General features: G+C 47.1%; 1 protein-coding gene across 1 annotated transcript in view; it reads right to left on the bottom strand.

The window, feature by feature from the left end:
• The window catches only part of PLEKHH1 (pleckstrin homology, MyTH4 and FERM domain containing H1), a 51,570-nt gene that overhangs the window by 25,468 nt on the left and 13,143 nt on the right, over positions 1-12,959 (bottom strand). Inside the window, exons 3-5 of the mRNA XM_061180945.1 lie at positions 6,591-6,653; positions 5,498-5,647; positions 1,483-1,566 (exon numbers count right to left, since the gene is read on the bottom strand). Coding sequence (XP_061036928.1) covers positions 1,483-1,566; positions 5,498-5,647; positions 6,591-6,653 — 297 coding nt within the window. The remainder of the gene's footprint in view (positions 1-1,482; positions 1,567-5,497; positions 5,648-6,590; positions 6,654-12,959) is intronic.

Below are 12,959 nucleotides of genomic sequence, written 5' to 3'. Positions count from 1 at the left end.
AAGCATAATGTCCATGATCTGCAGAAGCATATTCCTTCCTCAGGGAGGCATAGCAAATCTTATGGCAAGGGGCAGGGATATATCATCCTTCTACTGGAAAGGAGTCGGGAACAATATACAACCTATAAAAATTACTTTTATCACAGTAGCAACTTGCTTGTATATTGTTTTGTCTCAGTTTACTATGATAAATTGAAGATGGCAGTAATCATTCCACAAAGTTGTCATTGAGAGTAAATCAGTATCTATGTTTAAAATGCCTGCCTTAGAACTTGATGCATTGCAAGCGTTTAACAAATATTGGTTAATTACATTCTTTTCCAATTATTGTAATGATTTTTATCCTGAGCTCTAGGACCCAGATTTTTCATTGTTTGATGTTTTATTCTCACCGTATCATTTCACTATGTCATAATCCACAGGCCCTAATTCTTCATTATCTTCCCTGACAGAACATACTTTTTTTTCTTGTTTCAACCTTTGATAAAAGTAACTTTGACCTCTTATTCACCTAGGAGCAAAAAATAACTGTTCTTCCATTGTCTCCAGCCAGTATGCCAGGTCCTGTTAATAGGCTGTCTAGTACCCATTCTAATTGGAAAGCCAACATTGAGCTCCTTTTAGCAAGAGATCAGGGCTGTGGAAGATGCAGGTTATAGGCATCAGCTCTGTCCCCAAGGACTTGTAGCCTAGCAGGTGACCTGAGATGTGTGTCCGCAGAAAGGACAGGAGGCAAAATGAGCCGCTACCCCCTGCAGGTGTGAGCCACTTGTGTCAGGAGTGAGTGTTCACCCTTCTCCAAACTTCAATTCCCCTTCCTTCTGTTTAGAAAGAGGTTGTTTTTTGGTTTTTTGCTAGCAGCGCTGTAGCTTCTAGTCCTGAGTTTCCTAAATAAAGCTGTAGCAAGTGATGAGCTATGAAAACGGATGGACAGAGGTGGAAAGTAGAATAGAGGTTACCAGGGACTCGGGGGAGAGACAATGGGGAGTTAGTGTTTAATGGGTATGGAGTTTGTTTGGGGTGGGAAAAGTTTTGGAGGTAGTGGTGATGGGTACACAACACTGTAAATGTACTTAATGCCACTGCATTGTACGCTTCAAAAACAGCTCAAATGGTATATTTTATGTATATTTGACCACCAAAAAAAAAAAAAAGTTAAAAAGAATGGAGAGGACAGAGGGTGGATGGTAAGGACTGTGTGTGCTTCTCAGAAGGAAACTGATGGGACTCCTCAGAAGTGAGACTCATTCCTTCTCCCCAGACACAGAGCAAACCAGGAGCTCTAGGGAAACCCAGCTCTGACAACAGGAAGGGAAAAGTGAAGTGAAGTGTCTCAGTGTTTAAGCTGAACGAGAGACAAATGGTTAACAAAATGAAAAGCAGGCAAGGCCCCATAAACAGATAGAGGCAGAAAAACGCAGGGAGACAGGAGCAACCCCACGCAGGTCCCTCGCAGGCTTCCCAAGATAAGCTCTCACTCACCTCTGCTAACTTCAGTGTCACCCATTCCTTGATCTTTGCAGCTTTTTCTTGAACGATTTTTGCTTCCTCAGCTCTCATCTTCTTCTGAAAGATAGAGAGGGCCTTTAGTTCGTCACGGTGGTCACCGTTTTAGTGAATAACTGGAGGTGGAAGGCCCTGAGAAGAAATATTAAGGGACTGGATGGAGGTCGGCTGATAGGAAAAAATACATTTATGAATTCTTAGAAAATATTCTTAAAGTGGGAAAGGCCTTCCTAAGCATAATACAAATCCCAAATAGCCATGAAAGAAAAGACTAATAAATCTATATCATCTCTATAAATTACTATATGACCAAAAAAAAAAAAAAAGATGCCCTTAAACAAAATGAAAAGACCAATTGGGGGATGATTTGCAACACAAATGACTTACATACAAAAGGGATAATTTGAAATGAACAAACCAATAAATATATGCAAAAGATATAAATAGGAAATCAACAGCAAATAAAGGGAGAGAAACCCATGAAAAGCTGTGCAATCTTTATTATTATTTTAAAAATGCAAATAAAAGTGACACATCATTTTCCTCTACCAGACTAACACAATTTAAAAGTTTGATATAACCCTAAATTGTCAAGGGTGTTGGAAAACAGCCCACCTCATACAAATTGGCAAAGCCTTTTTGGGGAAAAACTTGATAATATTTTCAACACTTTAAATGTCCATACCATTGATCTAACAAACCCACTGCTTAGGAATCGTTAATTGCATTATTATTTGATAAAGCAACAAAAACAAAAAACTCAAAACCGGACATAACCTAAGAGCCCACAAATAAGGGCTAAATAAACAAAATGAAATGGAGCACTGTGCCCTGATACACAGGAAACGGTCACAGTGAACAGTGGTTAGTGGTGAGGAAGGAAAATGAAGGCTGGGGACAGAGGAAAAATGTCATTTTATACCCTTTTGGTCTTTTTGTATTTTTTACTATAAGCATGTATTACCTTTACAGTTAAAAATAAAAAATAAAGGTAAATTAGCACATGAGTACAATTCCCTCAAAATAATCAACAGTATACAGTCATCCCTCGGTATCTACAGGGGTATTGGTTTCAGGACGCCCAGCAGATACCAAGATCTGCGGATGCTCAAGTTCATCATATCGATATAACAGGGTGAAGTACAGTCAGCCCTCCCTATTGGTGGGTTCGGCATCCGCAGATTCCACCAACCACGGACCTAATCCTGCGGATATGGAGGGCTGACTGTACTATGCCCTTTTATATAATGGACCTGAGCATCCACGGATCTTGGTGTCTGCGGGGTGTCCTGGAACCAATCCCCTGTGGATACCGAGCGACCACTGTAAAATCACTCAAAAGCGAGGTCTGTATCTAAAGAATAGCAGCCTAGGAGAGAACAAAATACAGGCTTTGGGGATTTGGCTCTGCCTCTGAGGCTTATTTGCTGTGGGGCACTGGGAAGGCCACATCAGCCTCTGGTGATGTCATCTCTAAAATGGGCGAAGATACATCTCCCTTCTGGACCATCTTGAGGATGAAGGGACAGAAAGTACACCGCACAGTGCCTGAGGCACAGGTAACCAACAAGTTCTAGAATGAGTACTAGTTCCCTGCTCTAAAAAGCATGGAGGGACTTCCCTGGTGGCACAGTGGTTAAGAATCCACCTGCCAATGCAGGGGACATGGGTTCCAGCCCTGGTCCGGGAGGATCCCACATGCCGTGGAGCAACTAAGCCCATGCACCGCAACTACTGAGCCTGTGCTCTAGAGCCCGCGAGCCACAACTACTGAGCCCGCATGCCACAACTACTGAAGCCTGTGCGCCTAGAGCCCGTGCTCCGCAACAGGAGAGGCCACCACAATGAGAAGCCTGTGCACCGCAACAAAGAGTAGCCCCCGCTCACCACAACTAGAGAAAGCCCGCCCGCAGCAACGAAGACCCAAGGCAGCCATAAATAAATAAATAAATTTATTTTAAAAAAATAAATAAATAAAAAGCATGGAGACAACTGGTGTACTCTCAGTTGTTTAGAGACCAGCAGTAACGACTTTGGTTACACTTCTAGGGAAAAACTGCCTCGAAGTTGTAAGATGATGGACATAAGCTCCAAACAAGGGAGTCTGTGGAAATGAGATGGGCATATGGAAATGTCTGACTCAGTATTTGAGAGCTGGCGAACCGGTAAGGTTATCTAGGGGTTTGCAGACGGGCCACAGGCCAAATCCAGCCTTCCACCTGGTCCCTCCCTAACAGCCCTGCCCATTCATTTCTGCATTGTCTAGGGTCACTTCCAGGCTACAGCAGAAGAGTTGGGTAGCTGCAACAGAGACCACGTGGCCTGCAAAGCCAAAAATATTTACTACCTGGCCCTTCGCAGAAAAAGTCTGCCAACCCCTGACCTAGTTTGATACCCTGATATTTATGTGGCTGTGGAAACTGAGGCCCAGAGGGTGAAATGACTTGCCTCTGTCAGTTTGTGCCACGGCTGGGGCTAAAACCAGGTCTACTGACCTGCAAAACAGCATTCTCTCTCTTCTGATCTGGACCTATTATTATTGTAAAATGATTTTTTTTCCTGACCTAAGTAAGCTTTAGCAGGAATCATTTTGCCCACCAATTCCCAGGTGCTGCCACTTCTAACTATGAACCACTCAACAGAGAAGATAGGTATCTAAAATCAGTGGGAGGGCTTCCCTGGTGGCGCAGTGGTTAAGAATCCGCCTGCCAATACAGGAGACACGGGTTCGAGCCCTGGTCCAGGAAGATCCCACGTGCCACGGAGCAACTAAGCCCGTGCGCCACAACTGCTGAGCCTACGCTCTAGAGCCCGCGAGCCATAACTACTGAGCCCGCACGCCTAGAGCCCATGCTCTGCAACAAGAGAAGCCACCGCAATGAGAAGCCCGCGCACCACAACGAAGGGTGGTCCCCGCTCGCTGCAACTAGAGGAAGCGCACATGCAGCAACAAAGGCCCAATGCAGCCAAAAATAAAAATAAATTAATTAAAAATAAAATCAATAGGAAATTGATGAGAGAGTCCATGTGTCAACATTCTATTGATATTTTCCCATGATTTTTCAGGAACACATGGCACCCCACACATTGTGGGAGGCACGTCCCACAAAGGAAATGTTCAGTGACTGTTGATGAATGATTACGAATGTGCCCATGATAGTGGAAAGGCACCAGCAGGATTAGCTGGGACCTCCATGGAGAGTACACATGTGGAAAATTGCAAGTTGTCTGGCCATGCTGTGAGGTATTCTGTTGGAAACAATGGAGCTCTGGCACCAGGGAAAAGCTGGGTAGGTAAGACCAATGTCAGAGGGAAGGGACAGAATTAGGATGAAGTTAATGGGATTGTGAAGGGGAAGCTGGGCCTAGGGGACTGGCAGGGGGGTGTTCCAGATGTTCTCTCCAGAACAAAGATGCTGACTGTGGCTGGAATACTGGGCGGTGGACTCTCCTGGGCTCCTATGCGCTTTTCAGAGGAGGTGGCAACTTTGGTCTCTGTCTACTCAGGTTCATTGAGAAACTTTGGCCGAGCAGTTGACCAAGGCTGACGGTCCAGTTCTGTGCTGCTCTGCTACTACATGTCCCACAGGTTGGCAGGGCACAAGACCAGGGTGGAAAAGGAAAAGCTCTCCTTACCAAACACCGACCTCAGGTCTGATACTGTACCCAGATTCCCTGAGTTCATTCTGCCGACAGCCCTATGACGTACTACAACCCCTATTTTACAGATGCGTAAAACGAGAATCAGCGACTTAAGTAATTTGCTCCCTGGTGCTAAAGGGGGGATTCAACCCAGATGAGTCAGCCTCCAAGGTCCCTTTCCCACCATATCCCCTGCCTGGCTCTTCACACACCTTCCAATACACCTCCGCGAGAAAGAACAGTCTCGTGAGGGAGAGAGTCCCCACCACCGGTGGCCCAAGCAGAGGGGTTCTGCTCAAGGAGCCGTGGGCAGCTGGTGCAGGTGCGGCAGGGGGGCACTGGCACTTACCTGCTTCTCCAACTGGGCCTCCAGCCGGCCGATGAGTTCGTCTTTGCCCTGCATGGCATTCAGCAATTCTTTGTACTTCCGGTGCAGGCTGCCTGCTGAGTCCACATTTTTCAGATTGGACAATTTCACCTTCTCTTCCATCACACCCACCTGAAAAGTACCAATCGTCTCATAGGGTTGGGGTACGGTGTGTGAAATGGCCTCCAACATGGGATGGGATGGGATGGGATGGGATGGGATGGGATGGGATGGGATGGGATGCTTCCTGATGCCCCAACCTGTGACTCTCAGGCAGAGCCCATACCCAGGGCAGTTGGCGCCAATTAATTCAATGACCACTTATTAAGCCTCATCTGGGCAAGAGAAGGAATTGACAAGGAAGGAATAGCAGGGTGTAGGGCCATCTAACTCTGGGGGCCCCAGTAGGGACAAGCTGGGCAGGACAAACAGCCCTGGAGAGGAAATGCTCCAGCTTCACTGTGGCAGAGACATATGCTGCTCACTGAATGTCCATGAACTTCCCGATACTTTCCAGCCCTCTTGGAGTTAGATGGCCATGGAATTCACTGCAGCCAATGGGCCTGAGTGGAATGACTCAGTCATTTCTGGGCTGAAGTATTTAAGAGCTGGCGCACAAGGACCCAGCTCTCTTTCCCTGCCATGGCAGCCAAGGAGGCTGCATGTTCTAGCTGGTTCCGCTGGAAGATGGGGAGCTCCATTACCTTGGATCCCTGAATCACCGTGCGAAGCAGAATCCCTGGCTAACCCTCAGTGGAGAGGTACCATGAGTGAGAACTAAATGTGATAAACTTCAGACATGTCCGACTTCATTGGTTACTCAGCATAACCTAGCCTATTTGGACTAAGCCACTCACCTGATCGCTGCACTGACCCTTACCCAAAGATTCCTTCATGCCCACAGAAAGCCCCAGGCACCTTCATTTGTTCAGAATGTCTAACACATGACTGCTGGTTTTCCTCATCCCTGTAAGAGGCTTATCGGTGTGACGTGTCCATGTGTGTCCACGGAAAGGGTCAGGAAAGGCCAGTGGTCATTTCCGCTGCACGCTCCTGCCATCCCCTCCCCGGTTACCTGGGTCTCCGCGTCCTCCGCTCTCTGCTCTGCCTCCAGCAGCCTCTGCTCCAGCTCCTGCATCTGCTCAACCAGAGAGGAAGGGGAGATATAGGTGCAGTGTCCCTACTGCGAACATGGCATCAAGGCAATGCATGTGAATTGTGCAGATGCTACACACAGGCCGGGCTTAAACTGCCCATCTCCAGTGGCTCAAGGAGGTCAGGGTAAAGATTGCCATGGCAGCCCTCGGCTCCCTTATCCTGAATTTCTTGGGCAGGTGAAGAGCCTAGAGCTGCTGTCCTCTCTGCTGAGTGAGGAAAAGCCTAGGTCTCTCTCCCTGTGTAGGGCACCCGGGGAAGGGGGGCACCATCATTCTTCCTGAGGCATCCTCACCCTCACTCTTGTTTTCAGGCTCCTCTCCCAGACCTCTCTCCTCTCAGCACTGGGCTGCAGGCAGTGCCCTGCCACGTGCCTGGCACGGAATGTGCTCCCATGTGAGCCCCCATCATGTTGGATATTCCTTCCTACCCCAGAATGGCTCCCTGGCTGGGGACAAATGCTTCCTCGCCTTCTTTCAAGGATGCCTCTGACTGCAAATGGCATTCACAGGTATCGCCTTACTTGATTTCTTTAATCTTAAGCACATTTTAAAAAAAATTCTGTCTAGCTACCAGTCTGGAATCTTACACCAACTCGCCCAAGAAAAGGGACCAATGTTCTCATACACGGAGACTCATCAGGGACCAGATCTAAGGTGAAGCCTAAGGAGCAGCTCACCAGCCCACGGCCCACACGGCATCTCTGCAGCTTCGTGAGCTCACAGCCTGTTGAGTGGAGCGTGAGCTGGATTTCAGCTCCCACCCTCCCCCTGGTCAGGGCTCAGAGTGCACTGCCAAAACCTTACACCATCACACAAAAGTCCTGCGGAAGCAGAGCAGAGTCATACATTCCATTCTCCTACCAAACGCCATGGGCCATGGCCTAGTCAGGCAATTGCTTCCTTCCCCGCCCTGCCTTGCTCCAGGGCAACAGGTATGCAGGAAAAATACACTAGAGGCATAACCTCCCAGCCTTGTCCTCCGTGAGGCTGGACAGGCCTTGCTTCCCAAGCTCCAGTCCAGCCCTCGCCCACCTTATCTCTGCAGATTTGGCCTTTTCTCTGGCTACTCAACCTCTCCCTTTGGCCTGGACCCTGGCTTGATATTTACCAGTGAACTGAGCAATTTATTTTTTCTCTTTCCCAACCTCTCATCTGCTCAGCTGAAATGCTGCTTTCCCTCCTTGATTAAAAGATGGAAGAGAAGGAGCCCTCCAGTCTGGTGCTGGACAGTGAAAGGAGGGTTACCCGGGAGCAGTTCATGTTTGAGAACCTGGGGAAACTCTGTTCTCAGGGCCGCCTTCCCTCATCCGTTTTTTTTCCTCCTTGGGGTTGGGGAGAGACAGATGTTTGCAGTACACAGTCCCTTTGAAAGGACTGAGGATCCCAAATAAAACTCAAGATTTACAACCCATGCGACAAAAATGCCCCCTGGGCTCCCAATAGACAGGACCATCTTTGACAGGCATTCCTGTGCTCAGGCCGAGGATGTTTGCATCTCTTCTTTCCTTCCTCTCCCGTGTTTAAGAATCATGATGGAACCTCTTGACTCAAGCCTGAGAGAGTGGGTTGGTTCTGGCCAGACTCAGGCATCAATTACAGCCAGACGGCCCTTCCAAGATCACACAGTCCTTGGCCCTTTGTAGCTATGGGGGAGGTAACAGCATAGAATAAACCAATATTACGGTTATAGGGGTGGCTGCCTAGCACAAAAAAAAATTCTACTTGGTGGCGGGGTTGGGGGGAGTGGTTGACACATAACCCATGACCAGGTTAGTACTGTATAACCCTTCCCCCTTCGGCACCAGACCCGACTCTCTCCCCCCAGGAGCGAATCAGGTTCTCTCTCCCCAGGAATCTGAAATGTGGGATTAAGAGGCCAGAGATGAGAGCCAGGGGGCTGCACCAGAGAACGTGCATAAACTTTACCAAGTCATGATTATTAGGTAGGTTCTTCAGTTCTCTGAGATGTCCCAGGCTCCTCCTAATAAATTCCCTGTTTGCTTAAGCTGGCCAGAGCTGGTGTTTCTGCCCTCATCAGAAACACCCCTAACTAATACAATTACTGGGAGCATTTAATTTTTAAGAATACAATGAAATACTGAATGGGAAAGCTTTAGATTCTTGACAAGTTTCCTAGATTAACCTTCATTAATTTACTTATTTTTAACTTTTTATTTTATATTGGGGTATAGCCGATTAACAATGTTGTGATAGTTTCAGGTGCACAGCAAAGCAACTCAGCCGTACATACACATGTATGCATTCTCCCCCAAACTCCCCTCCCATCCAGGCTGCCACATAACGTTGCGCAGAGTTCCCTGTGCTATACAGTAGGTCCTTGTTAGAGATTAACCTTCATTTAGATCTGACATCTGCTCTGTAGCTCAGAACACATATGATTTCCATAGGAAACGATCACTCATATTCGTGACTTTACAGATGGAGAAACCAAGGTAGAGGGATGAATAGAATGTATTTGAGTCCTACCTCCCACTTGGGCATTTCCATTTGGGTCAAGAGTGGTCAATAACACTGGTCAGAGGCAGAAATCACTCTGTCATTGACAACATGGTGAGTATTTTACCTCCCCAAGATTTTAATATTAGACATTTTAAGGTATGCTATCACCGAAGCAGATGGAAAGGAAGGCGCCCCTCGGAGCCTAGGGTCTCTTCCCAATCTTGGCCCAACAGACACCTGGTCCTCCCTGCTGCCGACCCTCCAGCCATTCTTATCTTCCGGGCAAGGACACTCGAGATTCAAAGCGTTCTGTATTCATCTTTATGCTGGAGTATTCTCTTTTCTCTAAAGCGAATTTCTGAACATTAAAACTATTTGGAACCTCTGGAAGTTTTTTAAAAGAGAAGAGTATAATGACCATCTATGTATCCATCACTGTGCTCCAACAATTACCAACATCCTGCCATCCTTGTTTGAAGAGAATATCTTTAACATCATGTTTCCCTCTGTTTTTATGAAAACACATTTTCTTCATTGCCACTGGAACACTCCCAGGGGTGTCTATGCCGGAATATCATGTTTGGAGTTTTCAAACTCTTCTTTTAACCCCAGCATCAACACTTCTCATGATGGCAGATCATTCCTTATGCTCACTTAGAGGGCCACACCTGGACCTCTGAAAAGCTGAGCTACTCACGGGCCCCCCTTATTTGGGTTCTGTTTCTCCTTTCAGAGGGTTCCGTAGGACCGTGTCCTCAGCTATCCTTTTAGTTTGTGGGTCTGGCTGACACACCAGCCAAGGCGGTGTCAGGTTTGGGCAGCTGACTTTTAGGCAGGATCTACTTTCAGCAGTGCGACTTAACCCAAGACTCATAAGCCACCCTAGAACAGGCTGCAGCAACCTGATGAAATGCACTGGGCACCAACCTGGTATTTAATCCCCATGTCCACAGCTCCTTGTTACACTCGGTGACGCTGTGAAATACTGGCCCCAAAGGCAGCAGACACCCTCTTGCGCTCCCAGCACAGACCTGCGTGCTGAGTGGTGGTCTGAGCCCAGAGCCACGCCAGGCTGGGTCTCAGCTATCCCTCTGAAAAGGGTTCAACATTCTTACCACTGCTTTGCACCGGCTGAAGAGAATGGTACAGGTAAGCCTAAGGCTCTGGAGCCCGACTGGCTCCACCACAGTGTGGCTTTAGATAAATTCTTAACCTCTCTTTGCCTCAGTTTCCTCACCACCTCCTAGTATCCACCTCCTAGGACTGCTGTGAAGATCACAGGAGATGCCTCACGTCAAGCTCACGTGCACAACTTGGCACTTACTAAGCAGTTCGCAGCTATAAGCCACTTGCTGGATTTTCATATACAAAGATGGCACTTAGGACCAGGGTCAGCTTGCCTGGGACAGTCCAGTGGTCACCTGTCATCCAGAATAATTAGTAATAGAGCCTTCTTTTCTCTCTCCAAAGTGTCCCGGTTTAGATGATAAATTACCCGGCCACCCTACTTATGATCCATCCACAGAAAGAATGGCTTTAAGTCAGAGGTTGCCAACTATTAGCCTACAGAGCATCACGTAAGACCTACAGTGTTGCGGGCATTTGCTATGTGTCCAGCACTGGTTAAAGCACTTTACGCGTATCAACTCATTTAATCTTCATCCCAATCCTAGAAGGCAGGTCCTATTATTATCCCTGTTGTACAGATAAGGAAACTGACGCAGAGGGGTTAGGTAACTTGCCTAACGTCACACAGCTAGGAGGCGGAGCCAGAATTCAAACTCAGGAGGACTGGCTCCGGAGTCTATTATACTCTTAGCCACCGTGCCCCTCACATCCAAATCTCACATCCCGTAAAAACCCAGATTCCACATGCAATCCCCGATTTCCAGCTTCTCCTGAAAACTCAGGAGATCTGGACACGCTAGGACTACCTTTTCTCATGGCAATACCTGGCTTCCTCCTCAAGCTGTAGCACACTGCCCCGAATCCTCACTCATGTAAGTTTAGTTACCTGCAAGCCTTTGAGACTGCAACCCCCAGTTACAGCTGTTAAATGGTTCTAACTCTGTTGTAATCAAAGACAATGATTCCCAACTTTTTGTTTTTTTAGTATCAAATCTTTTGTTTAATTGAAATCATATGCTCATTCCCAAGACAAAACTGGGGGGCCGCCCTGCTGTCTGAGTGCAGAAGAGGCAGGAAAGAAAGGACTCCAAGTCTTGTCTGTGGGTCCACTGCTCCCCACCCCCCCACCCAGAACCCCCTCTGAGGCTCAAAGGGCTCAAGGCGTCCACTAGAAGGACAGGTGAATGGGCCCAGGGACATGGCCAGGGCAACAGTTCGTGGCAGTAGATTTCACACCCTTGGGGGCATAAGGATCCACATGGAGCTTGTTACAGATTCCTGGGCCTTGACTATAGAGGTTTTTATTTAGCAGGTCTGAGGCATGGACCGAGGAATGTGCTTGAAAAGAAAATCCCAGGTGATCCTGATGCAGGTGGTCTACAGACCACACTCTGAAAAACACTAGATTGGCCGCCGAACACAAAGCAAGCATCCCAGGGCAGAGCCCCCATCGGCACAGGACTCTTCTCGAATGGCTTTATAGGAGTACAAAGCTCTAGCAAGACTATGGTTCCTGGGAAATACTATAGAGGGCCTTATTAAAAATGGGGGTTAGGAGAATAAAAAAATTTCTCTACACGCACGCACGTACGCACTCATACACAGTGAATAAAAGTTCTAGAAGGCATCTACTCCCAAAGCAAATCAGATCCGTCAGCAAGGAGATCTGCTAAGGCTGATTCTGTGATGACTTTATGCAGATTTTATTTCCAACTAGTCATGACAGCCCTAGTATTCTCCTTTTATAGTACCCGGCCTTTTCACAAATTCTGAGGTACTTAAGGATATGTTTTTCTGGGCCTTGTGTTCTATCAGCACGTTGTGAAGCTGGTGTCTAAACTGAATCACCGCCTCTGTATAATCCGTGGTCAGAGCGGGGAGGAGCAATAGTCATTGTTCCTTTGTTTAAGGGACTGAACTGAACCATTTATACACTCAAAAAAAAAAAAAAAGTCCTGAAGTACAAATTTTTGGTATATAAATATAAAACTGAGTTACTGTATTTCAAAACATTGGTTGGAGAGACTAGTAAGAGATTCTAGAAAAAGAGGAAGTGCACACAGTCCCACCGGAACAGGCCTCGGGAAGAGGTGCCTCAGTGAAAAATATTCAAGCTCAAAAATGACAGATGTTTTATTACATAATGTCTCCTCTTTAATAGATCCACTCAAATCCCTTTTGGAAGCAGAGAGGGAGTAAATAAATCAAAAAGTTTTAACTTGTTTTAGTCCTAATATTGATGCCATGTATTCATCATGATACAAAGCTCTTTTGAGGATAGACAGTATACTCCCACTTTTCTGAAGGGAAAACTGAGGCACAAGTTTAGCAAGAATGAACAAAGTCCAAGGGACTTTTAATATTCAGCTCTTAGAACAGCATCAGTTTTTAGATTGATCTGACTACCTTTGTGACTTCTTCAACCAAGAAGAGCGCTGGGGAAACGGCTCCCAAGAGCAGACAAGATGTGAACTCTAAGACATGAGCCATTCCCTCAACTTCTGTGCTGGATGGAAAGTGACCCACAGCTCACCTGGCTTCGGAATGGGCGGCCCGGGCAAGGGCACGTCAGACCGTGAGAGGTGTCCCAGCGGAAGCAAGGTCTAGGGCTGCCTCCTCTCCTCACCCTTCCTGCCCTCTCTCACCCTTAGGTGAGGGATTATCCTGTCTCGAATGGCAATTCTGCAAGAGGGAGTCAG

Source organism: Eubalaena glacialis, chromosome 2 (assembly GCF_028564815.1).
Source record: "Eubalaena glacialis isolate mEubGla1 chromosome 2, mEubGla1.1.hap2.+ XY, whole genome shotgun sequence".
Classification (NCBI taxonomy): domain Eukaryota; kingdom Metazoa; phylum Chordata; class Mammalia; order Artiodactyla; family Balaenidae; genus Eubalaena; species Eubalaena glacialis.
This window is presented reverse-complemented; position numbering and strand designations above follow the sequence as displayed.